Source organism: Anabrus simplex, chromosome 2 (genome assembly GCF_040414725.1).
Source record: "Anabrus simplex isolate iqAnaSimp1 chromosome 2, ASM4041472v1, whole genome shotgun sequence".
In the NCBI taxonomy this organism is placed as follows: Eukaryota; Metazoa; Arthropoda; class Insecta; order Orthoptera; family Tettigoniidae; genus Anabrus; species Anabrus simplex.
This window is the reverse complement of record NC_090266.1, coordinates 86,758,499-86,777,244: the sequence shown is the minus strand read 5'-3', so window position 1 is coordinate 86,777,244 and position 18,746 is coordinate 86,758,499. Positions and strand designations below refer to the sequence as shown.

The 18,746-nt window shown below is 39.1% G+C and overlaps 1 protein-coding gene across 1 annotated transcript in view; it reads right to left on the bottom strand.

Annotated features, from left to right (window-relative positions):
* The window catches only part of p47 (NSFL1 cofactor p47), a 178,021-nt gene extending 165,705 nt beyond the window's left edge, over positions 1–12,316 (bottom strand). The window contains exons 1-2 of the mRNA XM_067140182.2: positions 12,048–12,316; positions 11,758–11,903 (exon numbers count right to left, since the gene is read on the bottom strand). Coding sequence (XP_066996283.2) covers positions 11,758–11,903; positions 12,048–12,179 — 278 coding nt within the window. The 5' untranslated portion in view covers positions 12,180–12,316. The remainder of the gene's footprint in view (positions 1–11,757; positions 11,904–12,047) is intronic.
* Between the last annotated feature and the right edge of the window lie 6,430 nt (positions 12,317–18,746).

Sequence of the window (18,746 nt, the reverse complement as noted above, 5' to 3'; positions counted from 1 at the left end):
ACTATTCTCTACCCAGAATACACTCCAATATACCACCATTGTGACAACAGACCACGAACAGGTATCGTCTCTACCCAGAATACACTCCAATATACCACCATTGTGACAACACACAGACCACGAACAGGTATCGTATAGTCAGTGAACTGCCTGCTGTATGTCAAGCCTGACAATAGTTCACTTGGCAGGGGCGTAGTCGGAGATATGATAGTGGACAATGCTGGAGAGTATGGAGGTTTGAACCCCATGCAATTTATTTTTTACCTCCAATTACATAGGATGCGATAAGGTTATATACTTAATAGATTCCACACAATTTGTTTATTTGGCCCTCAAAATGGCTGTTGGTACTGTGGCATAGGGCATGGAACTGGGCTGCACGAGTATGAGGAGGTCTGTGGCTTGGACAAAGGCAACCAGTTAGCCACGTCATACTTGTTCCAAGCTTCGTTGGACAAAGATAGACCATACTGTGCCCCATTGGAACGACCACAACGTGCAATGGCAGGTAGACATGTAGCTCCACGAAATCCGCTCCTTCACGGCAATTCACAACACAACGCTTATTCACTGCCTTGTGATGTATTCCAGTGGATGCATTACTCATCTATGCGGAAGCTAGACAGAAACCATAATAGGCACAATGACTATCAAGAACGCTATCCACATAGGCGAGGACCGACAGGCACGATATCTTGCCGTGTGAGAGGATGTCTGTGGCTACGGCATACTGGGAAGGATATGGCCCGTTTGAGATCATCGTGTGACGTCTGCTCACAATGAAGAGGTGTAGTTCAGCACTTCCAGCATAACCCTCACACTAGCACAAATGCCACTGCATAGGAAACAAACATCAGCCGACATTTCTTATGCAGATATTGCATACTCATCTGTTTCGTCCATACCACCTGCATTAACACCAGGAGCTCCATGGTCATGATGTCGAAGCATGGGCAGTATTGTCAATGGACCAACATTGGAGCCGTTAATAGCCATAATATGCGTTACCGGAGTGTGGATAACCCCCATTGGGTACAATAGGCTGATTATCGGGTACAGTGAACGTATGGTGTGGCATCATGGGTGATCACCTCATTGGTCCCTATACTTTGAGGACCATCTGAATGCAGAACGCTACCTGCAGTTTCTCCAAGATGAACTACCACCGTTCTTGGAACATGTGCCACTCTTTGGCTGCTTCAGGATGTGGTTTGAACATGACTGAGCTCAACTGCACACTGCGGTGTTTGTCCAGAACCATCTCCATGCGACGCATACTGATAAATATATAGAAAGGCGTGAATGTGCCTCCTGGCCCACCAGATCACCCAATCTTATGCCCCAGTTTCTTTTCCCATAGGGCCATGTAAACGGACTGGTGTATGCGCAACAACTGGCCAATCCTATCCCCCTTATACAGCTCACCACCAAGCCATGCCAATCCATTATGCCGGAGGTGTTGTGATGTCCCAGATGGTCCTTACAATATAGTGCAGAACTTCGTATCGACCACAGGGGTCATCAGCTCGAGCAGGTGCTGCATAAAACATAAAATGCAAGCAATTGAAATTGGGTCATGTGTTTCCTAGATTCTTCCAACCCTAATTCATAAACAGTACCATGATACCAATGTCCCTTTTCAGGGCCAAATAAATCAGCCTGTTGAAACTACAAGTATGCAACCTATCCACATCACAAGCAGTTGGCAGTAAAAAAAAATACCCACGTGAAATTTGAACCTCTGTACCCTCGAGCACTGTCCACTATCACATTTCTAACTGCGCCCCTGCCAAGTGAGCTATTGCGAGGCTTAAGATGCAACGGGCAGCTCCAAGTGATACAATATTAGTTCCTGGTCTGTGTGTACACACCTCCTCTTGAAAGGTACATGTTCTTCAATCTGTGATCATGTTATGGGTTCAATCAGGGTACCCATAATAAATTAACAGTGGCACTCACGATTTCTGCTGCCTTCTAGACCGCAACCACTCATCTAATTATGCTACCCCGGTTTAGGGAGAGAGACCAATGCATTTCAGAATGTACTAGAATGAAGTGTTACCTCGGTGGAACTGCTTTTATTTTTCAACATAGTCTCCCTGCATTTGGTCCAGCGATGTTCCAATGCCTTGATCCCATCTCGAAAATGAGATTCCTCCAGGCCTGCAAAATACCTCTCCAATTCGGCTGCCAGTTCTTCCCTTGTAGAAAATCTCCGTCCACCGAGGAAAATTTTCAGCTTGGGGAATAGATGAAAGTCTGATGGTGCTAAAACAGGTGAATAAGATGGATGTGGCAACAATTCGTACCTCAGTTCATGAAGTTTTGCCATGGCAACAACACTTGTGTGCAGCAGACCGTTGTCCTGATGAAAGATGACCTTTTTCCTTGCCAAACCAGGCCTTGTTTCGCGTATCTTTTCCTGTAGTTGGTCTAGGAGGTTTGCATAGTATTGCCCCGTAATTGTTTGGCCAGTAGGAAGATAATCTATCAGCAGAATGCCTTTTGCATCCCAGAAAACTGAAGCCATGACCTTTCAGGCCGAACGCACTGCCTTTGTTTTCTTTGGTGGTGGTGAATCAGCATGTTTCCACTGGTTTGACTGCTGTTTTGTCTCTGAGGTATAGTAGTGGACCCAAATTTCATCTGTGGTCACAAACCAGCGCAAAAAAATCTTGTTGGTTGCACTGAAAACGGGCCAGACTTTGTTCGGACATTTCCAATCTGGTGCGTTTATTGTCCAATGTCAAGAGCCGCGGCACCCATCTCGCGGATAATTTTTTCATACCCAATTCTTCGGTTAAAATATAATATACCCATTCAGAAGACATCCCTACAGCTTCAGCAATCTCCCGCTTTCAGTCGACGATCCTCCACGACCATTTTATGCACTTTTGCAATAAATTCTGGGGTCGTAACACTTTTTGGCCGTCCACTACGCTGTTCATCATCCAAGCTCTCCTGACCAAATTTAAACTCGCTGGTCCACTTGGCAACAGTTGAAAATGAAGGAGCAGAGACCCCCAGTGTGTTCTGAAAGTCGGCATGAATTTCCTTTGCTTTCATACCTTTCTTTACAAAGTATTTAATCACTGCTCGAATCTCAGTTTTTTCCATTGTCACAAATATTGTATTATAGGAAAATTTTCTTCTCTTGTTAATTTAATATTTAGTGCTTGACAATGATGTATTTTAGTGTACCATTTGCCACCGAGGTAAACATCTCATTTCCAAATAAAGATATTTTGATTTGATTGATTTGAAATCACTACACGGGAACAACAACAAAGAGTCGTCACTACCACACTCCTGCAGGTAGAGCACTGACGCGCCACGTGTTTACTCACAAAGGATGTGTGATTATCGCGCGGGAATCTCGTTGCTCTAGCACTGACATCTAGTGGTGATTCCGAGAACTTTTCAAACCGTCCTGGTAAAACTAGATAGTATGCGGAGTGGGAGGGTGTACCACCCATTATAATAAAACATTTGTGAAAGTAGGCAGACAAAAGAACGCTGCTATTGGTTGAATCAATCAATACAGCATCACTCCCATAATTCAATCGGCCCTACATATACTTAGGTAGATGCACATCATTACCAACTAAGCCATAATAAAAACTGATAAATGAAAGGTGGCATGGGTTGTGCTCCCAGGAGACAAAGGACTCTATGCAACTCCACAGCACAACGGGGTAGCTTGCGCACAAAGACCCACGTTTCTTCCTGTAGAAGTGAAGTCTGTTCAGATCAAGGGTCTAAACAATTCAGACCAAGGGTTTAACCAAACCAGACCTATGATCCTGGTACTCGCCCGATCAATCAAAGGGAAACCAATGCTCCTCAAAATGATGATCTTCGGTATATACAAACGATTTGCTCACTCCCTCTTCTGGGATTTACTTGCATAATCAGAACAAGTAACACAGTTGTCCTGAAGTAAGACACAACAGTAAAAGGTTCTGGCCACTTATAAATAACAGAAGAGACAACAAACGAACACGGGAAGTATTAGCCTCAGATCATTCTGTTGCCAGTGGAGCAGATAGACCTGAGTTGTTCAATGAATATTTCACCTCTAATTTTGTTAAACCTGTTCAGCATGCTCATTTTCCTAAAATCAAACCTGTTACTTCCCATAGCCTCCGTAATATTTGTACCACTGAACCTGAAGTGTACTCCCTACTTTCGTCTCTATCACAAAATAAACCCACCGGTCCTGATGTTCTCAGTCCTATCTTCCTTAAGAATACAGCAGTAGCTCCTTCATACCCTATTAGCGTGATATTCAATCGTTGCTTCTCAGTCAGCTACTTTGCTGGAAACTTGCTTATATCACACCCATTCCTAAAGGTGGAAAGGGGTCGGTTATAGCAAATTATTGCCCGATATCTATATTACCTCCTTTATCAATCATCTGTGAAAGGATCATCCACCAACGTTTGCTTTCGTTTACAATTCTATACATATCCCCCCAGCAGCATGGTTTCCTTCCTGGAAGCTCCTGCATACCTAACTTGGCTATCCTCCTCCATCATGCCACGTCTGCCATCTACACGGTTTTTCACCTTGATGTATCCTATATCAACATCGCAAAGGCCTTTGATTGCAGGTTATAAATTTCATCTTTGTCCGTATTGAAGATCTACTCGTGATACAAATTCTTATAATTTTGTTAATTACCACCTATTCAATACAATAAAAGCGTAGTACAAACTTACATATTTATTAAGATGTTTATATGGTACATGTTTCGCTCCTTTTTCGTGAGCATCATCAGCCAACTATTATTCACTTAAGGTTGTATAAGATCATGAAACAATTCTTTTGGATTAAGATTATTCCTATAAAAATAATTGACAAATCTTATAATATTTTACAAGTCATATAACAATAAAATTATGTCTAAGTAAAATTTTTTTGGTCTAAAATCTATCTAAGTCTAACATTTTATTGACGATTTTAGACAACAAAAAAATTTTTAACTTAAAGACATAATTTTATTGTTATATGGCTTGTAAAATATTATAAGATTTGTCAATTAGTTTTATAGGAATAATTTTAATCCAAAAGAATTGTTTCATGATCTTATACAACCTTAAGTGAATAACAGTTGGCTGATGATGCTCACGAAAAAGGAGCGAAACATGTACCATATAAACATCTTAATAAATATGTAAGTTTGTACTACGTTTTTATTGTATTGAATAGGTGGTAATTAACAAAATTATAAGAATTTGTATCACAAGGCCTTTGATACCGTGGATCACATGCTTCTTGTACACAAATTTTCTGAACGGTTAAATGTGCATGGGAGTAAAAGGTTCTGGCCACTTACCAATAACAGAAGAGACAACAAACGAACACCGGAAGTATTAACCTCAGATCATTCTGTTGCCAGTGGACCAGATAGACCTGAGTTGTTTTGCTGTCCAACCGTTGAACAGTGCATATTACAATCAACATTCCTCTAAATTTAAATGAGAATTCGATGTCTGGTTTAAAATTAAATTCCAAAGCAGCTGGCGATATTTGATTACTACGGCTCAATATGGGATAAAGGCCCAATGGCAAATAGTCATTCATTAACGTGTGCGATTGTCTTCTAAAATATATCATAATTCCCTTCATTCTGGTGGGAAAATTATTGTTCTTGGGAGAGATCTCATGAAGGTTTTGCCTCATGCTTATTGCCAAATAAAACCAAACCCCACGGTGTAAGAGCCCCAAAGGGACATGGCCTACCAAGCAATCGCTGCTCAGCCTGAAGGCCTGTAGATTACGAGGTGTTGTGTGGTCAGCACAATGAATCTTCTCAGCTATTTTTCTTGATTTTCTAGACTGTATTTATTTATAAAAATTTCTATTAAATAATCTCCTCTTTGAACCTTTTTAAAAATACACCACTTAACCTACACAAAATTATGCTGGCAAAACCACAAAAGTTATGCAATTCACTGGTTTGTTTTGCAAGAAATCGTTAACAGTGTCTGCCCCTCTGTAGATGGTGATGGATCAAACAGTATTGAACTACCAGCCAGGATTTTAGCACATGATGATATCGTAATTGAAATTTATAGCAAAATGTTCACTTTTGTGAAAGATATCATTCTCAAAACTTGCCATTCTTAATTTGAAAATCACTGCGCTTATACTTGGTAATTCAAAACCATACACTAACGTCAACAGATCAATACTGAAGATGAAAGCTAGCTACTTCAATTTCCTATATAATTCTTAAATTTCTTGGAATTAATAGTTTGCCTCCACATATTCTTACTCCAAACCTTGGAGCCATAGTTTTACGTTCCTTAGAAACGTGAACATTTCCCAATGGCTCCAAAATGGAATCAGATTAAGGCCTAATTGTAAGAAGCCTATTCGAAAATTTTTTAGATTTGGAAATAATAAGTGAAGATTAAACTGGACAGAGCGCTCTGATCCCTCGTACTGACTTAACAATATCCAATAAAACACTTCCATTTTCTTTCAGGAGGCATTAATTTCCCATTCGCTTGGCATTTTGTATCGTAATCAATAAACCTCAAGGGACATGAAATGTCTCTGTTTATCTTAGCCAGTTTAAAGCCCTCTCCAGTTAATTGTTGCAGTGTCAAGAGAGTAATATTTTAAAGTTGCAATAGTGCCTAAAGGTACAACGTTTGAGGCACAAGGAATGCACCGAGCAAGGGGCTGCATGGTCTGCATCACATAGCTATTAACTTGCATACGGGGGATGGTAGGGTCGAACGCCACTGTCGGCAGCCCGAAAGCTGGTTTTTCATGGTTCCATATTTTCACGCCAGGCAAATGCTGGGTCTATAGCTTAATTAAGGCCATGGTCACTTCCTTCCCACTTCTAGCCATTTCCTATCCCATCATTGCCGTAAGACTTACACGTGTCCATGTGACATAAAAAAATTGTAAAAGAATAAACTACAACGAATGTCGTATCTAAACAAATCCTTGAACAAATATTTACCCTATTGACTATGTCTTGACGGGTTTCAGATATATTAATTTATGGTACAAAATAACGTGTAGGGCTATTGCAATTTGCGTAATATTATTGTTCCATTTTTATCTTCATGTTCCCTCAAATAATAAATTATTTTGAAAAAAATATAGCTGCGACAAGATTCAAACTCACACTGTCGAGGTCTGCAGAGAAGAATGTTGACCACTCGAACACCGTTCTGGTTGATTACTCCAAGTATATATGTATTGCATTGAAATGAGTAATTCATCAATTTTTAGGAAATAATTAAGTTACAGACCTGACATGTTTTGGTAAAATTTGTTCACCTTTGAATTTTTTTTTTGCTAGGGGCTTTACGTCGCACCGACACAGATAGGTCTTATGGCGACGATGGGAGAGGAAAGGCTTGGAGTTGGAAGGAAGCGGCCGTGGCCTTAATTAAGGTACAGCCCCAGCATTTGCCTGGTGTGAAAATGGGAAACCACGGAAAACCATCTTCAGGGCTGCCGATAGTGGGATTTGAACCTACTATCTCCCGGATGCAAGCTCACAGCCGCGCGCCTCTACCTTTGAATATTATCACCTCCACTTGGTTAAAGCAAATCCTGCATCAGGACACTTGACCTCAATTTTTTCAAAAATGAAAGTGTATTCACCTGAACCCTTCTACACGAGTTACTGTTGAGTGTCCCCCAATAGGTACACGAAGCTCGTTGAAATCGGCTGGACGCAGGGTCCGACCTCTTTGTGAGTTAGGAATGAACTTTATGGATGAACCCTTACGCTACGGCACGACAAATCACAGACGCCAGGTTGCCATGGCACCTAAAATTCTTTCTTTGGCACCTTCTTTCTTTTTTTTTTGCTAGTGGCTTTACGTCGCACCGACACAGATAGGTCTTATGACAACGATGGGACCGGAAGGAGCTAGGAGTGGGAAGGAAGCGGCCGTGGCCTTAATTAAGGTACAGCTCAAGCATTTGCCTGGTGTGAAAATGGGAAACCACGGAAAACCATCTTCAGGGCTGTCGACACTGGGGTTCGAACCTACTATCTCCCGAATACTGGACACCGGCCGCAATTAAGCGACTGCAGCTATCGAGCTCGTTACCTTCTTTTTAGAGACGAATTTAATCTGTCACTTCAATATTTAATTCCCACTTTGGTGTCACTGAACTATTGCAAACAGCAAGTAATAATACACTAACCCCTTGATACTCTGTACGATTTGTGGAACTCAGTTGAACAAGAGAATGAGGTTTGGTATTGGCGATTTTCTTGGTAAGTATGGACAATTTCTGTTTTGATATTAATGTTATTACCATTTTAAATAATAATCAAGGCCGCATTATATAAGCAATAGAAGAAAGATTAATGTTAAGTACGAACATTTGGGTGTCAAGCAATCCTCTCGTAAATAAAGTATTATCAACACAGAAATATCAATAATCCTTCACTATCAAGATAGAACTTATTCACGCGGAATTTTTCCATAACTTGATAGCATACAAAGCTCCTAGGTATGCGCATGGACACAAAAGGCACAATAAGGGAGTCTTGTAAAGAAAGGATTGTTCCTCATATCTTTTTCTAGTTAGACAGGTAGATAAATAATGTTTTAGCATTAAGTTATTAATACTTTAACATATCAGACTAATACATAGAAAAGAATTGTACAATTTGGTGTCGTGTGCGACAATATTCAGTGTACAATTTATAAGTTTCTTAGAACAGTATCAAAATATAAGTATGCAACAACTGGCTAGTTTCATAAATTTGTATACATCGTTGCATGTCTTATTTAGTTCAGTGCCCTGCTGCCTTCATTTTTTGTGGTAACTGTGTAGATATAAAACTACAAAATCACAATACCTATTACCACCAAGTAATATTTTTCAGAAGGCTAGACGCCAGTATGTTAAAGATGTGAGTACTAGAAAAATTACCTGGCTCCTACATTTGCCATGGCCTGCTATACGCATAAACCGGCTTCAGTGGTGGAGTGATGTCAGGCAAATGGAGGAGTATAGTTTACCTAGGAGAATAACGGACTCTGTTATAGAGAGTACGGTAAATTGAGGAAGACCAAGACGACAATGGTTAGACTCAGTTTCCAACGTTTCAAGAGTTATAGAACTAAACGAGGCCAGAACTAGTTACAAATAGATGCTTGTGGCAGCAGACAGTAAATTCAAAGAGGGTTGCTGACTGAATGCTGAAAGGCATAACGGTGTATCATGAAGATGTGTGTAAAAAAGAATTAGGTAAAGTCTTTAGATGTTCCTAACTACATTATATGAAAGCAGAGTTGGATGGTAATTGGATTATCACAGCAATAACATGTCCTGTTTGTTAAACAGAGGGTTCCACTGTCATACAAATGATTGGGAGGTGTTAATGTCAGTTGAAAGGTACGAATGCTACAATTCAAAGCGTATGCGAAGGTTGGTCTCTGTGGAGTGTAAATGAGTAATAATCGTCAAATAAAAGTCACTCGTGCACTTACACTGCTTCAAGAAGGCTACTCGCAGATATATGATGAAAGAATGCAAAGGGTTGCTCAGAATATGACTTGGTATCTGCAGAAACATTTCCAGGAGACTGGAACTGTTGCCATGCACCCTGACACAGGCCAAGAAAAAAAAAAAAACAGCCGCTGGGCAGGATCATTTTGTGCATGCATAAGCACAACCATTACAGGCAGACCTACAGCAGTCTTCTGGAGTAAAAGTTAGTGACCAAACAGTCTGAAACTGGCTTCAAGAGGCAAATTTAAGATTCCAGCAATCCACTAAACTATGTACACTGGACATCCTGGCAGGAGACCCCAGTTTGCTACAGATCATCTGGACTGGCACCTAAGACACTGACATCCTTTACTGTTCTCGGATGAACCCCACTTCGTATTATATTGCTCAGATCATAATCTGCAAGTCTGGAGTGGATGCGGGGAACAATTTCATCTGACACCGTGCAATCTACCAATCTTCTGATAACTTGCAATGGATCCGTAAGTGCTTGACAGTACAATGATGAGGTCTTACTACCACATGTGATTACTCACTTGAGGTAACTTGGGACAAAATATAGTATCCATGCGTGATAACCATGATGTCAACATGGTACGAAGATTTCAGCAAAAGCACTATGTGCAAAGAATACAGTGTCCATCCAGAAGTCCTGACTTGAATCCAATTGAACAAGTTCTGAGACAAACTGCAGCAATGCATCCGAGCAAGAAATTCACCCCTCTAAACACTACAGCCATTGAGGACATTCTTTTGGAAGAGTGGAGATATATGCCTAAACTGAGAGGAAGGCACATTGCAGACACTTAATTTCTTTTACAACTTGCTTTACGTAGCACCGACACAAGTAAGTCTTATGGCGACAATGGGAGAGAAAAGGCCTAGGAGTGGGAAGTGGCCATGGCCTTAATTAAGGTACAGCCCCAACATTTGCCTGGTGTGAAAATGCAAAACCACAGAAACCCATCTTCAGGACTGCCTACAATTGGGTTCGAACCCACCATCTCTCGGATGCAAGCTCACAGCTGCGCGCCCCTAACCGCACGGCCAACTCGCCTGTTAGATGCTTAATTATCACATAGCCATTGGTCTGGATGCGTTAGGGTAGGTTAGTGACCAAACAATTGGTCTGGATACGTTAGTGACAAAGCCATTGGTCTGGATCAAGCAAAGAGGGTCTGAGGGCATAAGCCCCCAGGTAAGAACCCGCGAAGCGGCCCCAGACCTCTAGTTCCCGCGTGACACCTCCATTGGTCTGGATACGTTAGCGTAGGTTAGTGACAAAGTTGTGTATTTCTTGTGCACGGGGTGATAACGGAATTCATTTCACTTCACTGCTGGGAGAGACGTCATATCCCATTGTGTCTCACCCAATGGAAATGCTGGTATGCATTGTACGCGCACTTTTTAGTGATAGATTTACACCCTATTGCTGAATTGGTCGACCTCGGTTATCATTGAGATTCGTATCAGCAACCTTTGAAACACAAACTAAGAATCGTTTATGATCGCGGTGCGACATCTGGCGTACACGTACTGTTGTTGTTTACACAGCAAAGCCAAACTATAGAATTCATACTAGGAACAAGTTTCGCATAGAGAAATGATATATAATATTATATATTGTGTGTGTAACACAGTTGTTGGCGTAAGGTAATAAAGGTTTAGAAAATTCACATCAATAAATCATATTATCGATTCAATTCAGATTTAATTTCCAATCCGTTGGCAGTATTACCAGAACCGGCAGTGTTCCCTCCTTACTCCTCAACCCGTTACAAAAATCTATCACTAAAAAGTGTGTGAATAATAGTTAGGCAATGGACTATTGTGCGTGACAAATTGCACTAGGTTATAAAAGCAAAATTATTTCTGCGGGACGGTGGGTGGGTTCTTGGCTGTCGCAGTGAAAACATCTCTCCTCTACAAGGTATTCCACTTAAGATTTCTAACATATTACATCCTTATGATGCTAGAAAAGTATGGTAAGTCATACTGAATTTCTACCCAATACACCTCCAAAAATTAGAGGCCTACAGTTTTCTCAATATAGAACATGCAATACATGTATACAAGCCTGCACACAAGCTTGATTACGTGGGATTCACTGAAATGTTCATATGTACTTAAAGTATTGTATTGTGAATAAGAATGCACGGAAACTCTACACTCTGTCCAACAAAAAACTACACAAAGTGAAAATACTTCCGATTGGATACATTCAACCTAAAGGAAACTACATGAACTCACCGTGTCCTCTCCTCCCTAGCATTCCTTCGGCCCACTTCCGCAGACGAGGGCGCATGTGCTGGCACTAATTCTGGCATTTCGGGATCACTCAAATCATCCTGTTGTTCACCCATGTCCATCTTACCATAATACCTCTCCAGAGCAACCTAGGAGAAGCATATAAAAAGGTTTATTGTAAAATAGCTGCAAGAGTAAATACTTTATATTTCAAGATATATTTGCAACGATCTTACAGTATGCTAAAATAAGCCTTATTAAGATTATAAAAAATGCACTAGAAATATCCTAACCCCCAAGTCCCACATAGACCACTCCAAGTTGTCCCGGGCTTTCTCCGCATTCGATCCTGTTATTTGTACGAAATTCTCAATTAAACGACTGCGTTCTTCATCAACAGATTCCTTATCAGCCGTATCAGACATGATATCGTCAAACTTTCAATTTCACCAAACGAAACAGCACTTAACCTCGTACTTGTCCTGAAAATACGTGATCTCCCAAACTTCACAATTTGTCACTCTCCGCCGGAACCTACAAAAACAGTTTTCGCACTGTCAACCAGAGAGTATCCAACATTATTTCCCAGAGAATAAAGACGAAAGTAAAGACAAGGAACTAACTACAGGCACAGAATCTCTCTCCTTCTTCGACTTCGATTTCGAGTGGACTCGTTCCATATTTTGCCAATAGGGTAGACTTTATATCCTAGTATATATTTTAAGTTTATAAACATAAATAAATTATACACTAGAGTAATTACATTCTTCTCAAAGTCAATACACAAGGATATAAATAAAGCTATTACTGAAGGTGAACTGTTCCTTCTGCTTCATATTTGGACAAGTTATAATACTAAGTGATTATGCTAACGCCAATGTGATTATTACATTATTTATTGCAGTAGTAGGTTGCGTATCAGATCAAATCCCGTTAAAAATTATATATGTATTATTATTATTATTATTATTATTATTATTATTATTATTATTATTATTATTATTATTATTATTATTATTATTATTATTATTATTATTATTATTATTATTATTATTATTATTATTATTATTATTATTATTATTATTATTATTATTATTATTATTATTATTATTATTATTATTATTATTATTTAATTCTCTAATCTGATTTTGCTATGCAGTAACTGATTATCGCTTGCGTGATTGTAGTTAATATGTTATGTACATATGTATGTAGATTAATATTAAAGACATGTAAAGTGAGACTTGCTATATAATGTCATATACGGATATGCTTTGTGAAACATTTTGACACTGCAACACATATTATCAACTATCCACTTCATTGCGGTATCGATAATGTAATCTAATCAATATAAGATAATATTTCCACCTAATCGTAAACTTTCTTTGTATTTTGCCTTTGGTAATTTATTAAATCATTAAGAATAACTGGACATGTTTCGATCGCTTTGCGATAATCATGAGCAGCCTACAAAAAAGCTTAGATAAAACAGCATAAATCAAACACATAGTTAAATATTTGTTGACTTTAAAAACTAATGTTAGTAAAAGACGTATGGGCTGAAGGGGGTCAGAGGTAGTATGCGACGGGGAAGGGGGGGGGGCGGTTGTTTAGGACGTTAAACTTTAAAATGAATTAAAATACTATTCATGAGCTAAAATGTCTTTGGTATCACATTAGGTCCCGAGGGCTTCAAAAAATCACTTGTTTAAAAAACTAAAAATTTGGGGTTGTGATCCTGCAGAAAAGTTTTTGCTGAAATATGCTTCTTCTTTACTTGACTTCTTGTGTTCTTTCTCGTCACTTTGTACTGTGCTAAAAAGGCGGATCCTCTTGTTTATCCTTTTTTTATGTGGAAAGGGTATATTCGCTGTTGGTTGAATTAAGAATTGTATTCATAAACATATCAGGTTGGATAGCTTGTTGTACGATCCCTGTCCAATTCACTTCCTTTACTTCCCCCCCTCCAAACAAACGTCTTTTACTAACATTAATTTTTAAAGTCAACAAAGATTTAACTATGTGATTGCTTTATGCTGTTTTATCTAAGCTTTTGTGTATGCAGGTGATGATGATGATTGCAAAGCGATCGAAACATGTCCTGTTATTCGTAATGATTTTATAAATTACCAAAGGCAAAATAAAAAGAGGGGTATCGATTAGGTGGAAATATTATCTTATATTGATTAGACTGCAACACATGTTGCAATGCTGGTACCATAAATGTCGAGTCATCGCTCTGTCATTGTGTGCTTTTAGAGATGAACTCATATTTAGGAAACACCTGCAGCCACCTTAGGCTTTTTCACAACAACCTGCAACACTTTGAGTCGGGTGGCCGTGACATCATCGCTATTTTTAGAGATTACGTGTGGGTGTCAACTAATGCCTATATAAGCTGACCGTATATTATAGCGACTGTCATTTGGATGGAGAGGCCTCAGTCGGTCAGTCACTTCGAGAGTTCAGTTAGTTGGAAGCAGTTGAGTGGAAGGAGATGAATGGAGAGACTTGCCATGAAGTCAGTTGGATACCGAACCTTGTCATACGGAGTACTACTGAAATGGTAGTGGTCAGTTATTTGGATGGAGATAGTGATATGGATACGTAATCGTCAGTGAGCAAATGGATTATATGTTCGGAGTGTGTTTCGTATATCTGTTCGGTTGATTTCTTGTGTCAGTTAAAATATAGAATCGTCGTAATGCAGACTAACAGTTATCAGTGAATTACTTGTAAAGTTGATTGGGAAGTGTAAATGTAATTTCAAGCAATGATATATCTCGTCTGTGAAACTGAAAGGACAAATCGACAAATTAGGCTTGATATACCTACAGCTGATACCAACTCAAAATAATACGTCGTAATAACACTCAAAGTGTTCGAGGTACTGTAAAGTGAACCAGTGAGGGATAAATTTCTTGTACAACTTTTAAATGTCCGTTCAAGAGGAATTCAAATTTAATGCCTAGTTTCTTTCATTTGTTATGTCATAAAAACAAACCCCATGGCACTACAGCCTCTGAAGGGCCTTGGCCTACCAAGCGACCGCTGCTCAGCCCGAAGGCCTGCAGATTAAGAGGCGTCGTGTGGTCAGCACGACGATTCCTCTCGGCCGTTATTCTTGGCTCTTTACACCGGGCATTTCTTATATCATAATTTTATATTCTCATCTGTTTTATCGCAGCTAGTCTTACTATTTTAAGACAAAATTTAAAGAATATATTTTTTTCAATATCAAATTATTTTTCGTTTTATTTCAATGGTAGAATTAGGTAACCTCAAATTTAATGGGTAAACAAAACAAAAATCTTCTTTTTCCTAGAACCTGTATGTTATGCTGCATAAGTAAGCTTATTACCTCACACCCTAGAGATATTCAAGACTCTCATTCTATAATTGCTGCATTGAGTTTTAGCTGGCGCCCATCAAATATTGTTTGTGTACGTAATAAGGTAAGAACAGAGTGTGAGTACATAGTCCGACGATTGAGAATTTTATTTCATGAATATTTAATTTTTTATTCAGTTTTATATTTTATACGTGAGTGGAGCAGTCGCAAAGTGTCACCGAAACGTGGCATGCGAATACATTCAGAACTTGTTTTGAATAACACCATATCATAGGTTGATTTTGAGAAGAGTATGCACATCTAAGCCAACGGAGTTATAACGAGTAAATGTGAGAAGTGTAATTTTGTGTTACATATTGGTATTTTGGGGCATGTCAAGGGATTTGAAGAGGGAAATTAATTTGAGATCGCGCACTATTACTAGTGAACCAATAATGGACAAAGAAGACAATAACAAGTCATGTGACGACGGGGTTGTTGCTACTATGAACATCCAAGGTGATGTTGAGAGTAGGGAGCAGGTGAATACGATGGAAGGATCTGTGGTAAGTCAGGAAAGTGCAGAAATTGAGAAGCACAGTGAAACTCAAAAGGAAGTCCCAGGGGGATGAACCAAGGTTTTTTTAATTTGCTGATGGCCAGAATGACCAAGCTCAATAATGAAAACTGTGAGAAACTGATTGTTACTGGTAATGAAAATAGTAATAAGCTGATTAAATCTCTAGGTAGCAAAATGGATCAAATAATTAGTGGTAATATTGAAAACTGTAAGAAACAGATTGATACTAGAAATAAACAAAAGAAAGAAATAATTGGTAATAATAAAAATGTTAATACGATCATTAGTAAAATAGATACTAAGATATTAGAAGTAACTGATCAAACGTCTAAGACAGAAAGTAAGTAAAATAAAGAGTGTGTTGAAATTGGAGTTGAAATGAAGTTGAGTCGGAGCAATCTTCATACTCAGACCGAGCAAGTCAAGAGAACATGTATAGAGGACAGTAACAAGATCGTACCGTTAAGTAATAAGATTTCTTTTTTTTGCTAGGGGCTTTACGTCGCACCGGCACAGATAGGTCTTATGGCGACGATGGGATAGGAAGGGCTTAGGAGTTGGAAGGAAGCGACCGTGGCCTTAATTAAGGTACAGCCCCAGCATTTGCCTGGTGTGAAAATGGGAAACCACGGAAAACCATTTTCAGGGCTGCCGATAGTGGGATTCAAACCTACTATCTCCCGGATGCAAGCTCATAGCCGCGCGCCTCTACGCGCACGGCCAACTCGCCCGGTAATAAGGTTTCTAATAATCCGGAGAAATGCATGATGTGGTCGAGAAAAGATTGGACAAGATTTACAATGCAGTTGAGGAAGATACGAGGGAACATCTTATTGAAATCGAATAAACTGAAAGCAAACTTGGGGAGGTCACTGAACTACGGAACAAGCAGCAAACGCTATCACAGGAGACAACGAAGAAAGAAGAATTGTAGGAAGAACTGAGAATAGTGAAAGGGAATGCTGAGAATGTAGCGGAAGAAATTTTGAATTGCCAGAGTGTGCAATGGCAAGAATTTAGAGGACAGGCGGTGGGAGAAGTGGTAGTAGCGAGTGGTTTGTTCAGTAGGGATCAAGATTTACCTATGGTTTCTGGAAATCTGTTCAATCCTATGGAAATTTTAAAACTGGTTGAGAAAAGATGTGCAAGTAAGTTGAGGAATAATATTATTGAATGGGAATACGTGTTGGATATCTTGTCTAATGAATTCATCGGGGAAAGTAAAACCTGGTTTCAAGAGTACCGTAATAATAGTCTAATTTAGAAGAATTTAAAGAGAAGTTCGTTCACAAGTTTTGGGATGAGAATATACAACGTCGTGAAAGTGAACGGATTATGTTTCGTAAATATAAACAACAAGAAGTAGTGTCTATGACAGAATATATTCTGGCACGCTTCCTCATATGAAATAATCTTAATAATATTGGTTCAGAAGTTGACATCGTAAGGATCATGTTAAAATATTATTCTGATAGGATTGGGGAAACTGCCTGTATACAAAAAATTAGTACTCTCAAGGAAATGGAGGTATTGTTATGTAGTTTCGACTCTCTGAATAGTAGCGTAGGTGGTAATCGACCGCAAAGCAGAACTGTAGAGGGAGCGGGAAACAGGTCAGTTAATTATCAGAGGAGAGGCAACAATTTCGATCAGCCGAGGACTAATAGAAATTTCAATAGTGATAGGGGTCAGCAGAGTTACCAGAGACAACCCGAAAATGGGACGCGTGAACATGTGAATTATGTAAGTAATTCTGCAGAGAATAGTCATAGAGATAATAATAGGCCGAATACGAATGTTAGTCAGGTGTCAACATCGAGCCAGAGCACTTTAAACTCTCAGCGGACTGCATAAATAGGTCACGTGGACAGTCCGAAGGTGTATGTTGTCAGAAACAGACAGGTAGTGTAGATAATTGTGTAGGGAAAGTAGATTAAAGAGAACAACGTGATTATGACCTAAGTAATGATAAGTCAAATGTTTTAAGTAATGACGTAGTTATAGATAATAAAGTAATTAATTGTAAGATTAATTTAGAGATAAGGAGTGATCTGTTAAGTGATGTAAGTATCAGCAGTGAGGTGGTAACTATGACAATATAAATTATGATATGGAGAAGGAAACTGAAGGTACTATTAGAAATGGAGGTTTGTAATAAGTCACAGTGAGTCAATAAAATGATAGCGGTACCAATCACGATTGAAGATAACTGTAATTTTCAGTCATGCCTTGTTTTACCTAATCTTGTGTATTCGGTTATTTTAGGAGCTGACTGGGTCACCAATCATGGGAGTAGAATAGACTTTGATTTGTGTAGTTCTTGTTTGTCCTAGGAGAAAACTAGTAAAGAATTACGTGTAAATTATGATGGGTCTGAGGTAGGTGTTGGTAATGTGTGTTCTATTAAAGATATAAGAGAGTTAAGTGAAGGGGTTCCTAGTAAGAGGAAATGTTTATGTTGTGTGTCACGTATCTATACGACAGGATCCGAGGGATATTCTGTATGGGGCAGTGGCGAGAAGTAATTTGAGTGAATTACAAGAAGAGCAATTGTGTTCGATGTTCGTTAAGCATCGGGACATATTTAGCGATAAGCCAAGAAGAACACACGTGTATGAACAAAAATTTGTAGTACATGACCATTCATCATTCGTGGGATCTAAGTACCCCATTCCACTTAAATATGCTAGTGCCGCCGAAAAACAAATTAACATTATGTTGGATTACGGAATAATTGAAGCATCTTGTAGCCATAGTATTGATCCTTTATTATTGTTGCCAAGAAGGATGGATCTATTGAGATATGTAAGTTAATAGGAGCAAAATTGATACCGTTTGAGTGACAAAGTGCTATTCAAATTTGCATGTCCATCATATGCAGAGGACGGAAATATGTCTAAATTCGTTCTTGATTATCAGGTGTATTTCACGATTGTGAACTGTATCGAGAAGTGTGCATATTCCTTAAAAGATTAGGAAGGGGATATTGTCGGTACTTACAACACTAGAAATCTAAAGAAGTACTTCACATGAGATTTGTTGTGATATTAGTAAGATGATTGTTTTTTGTAAGAATCC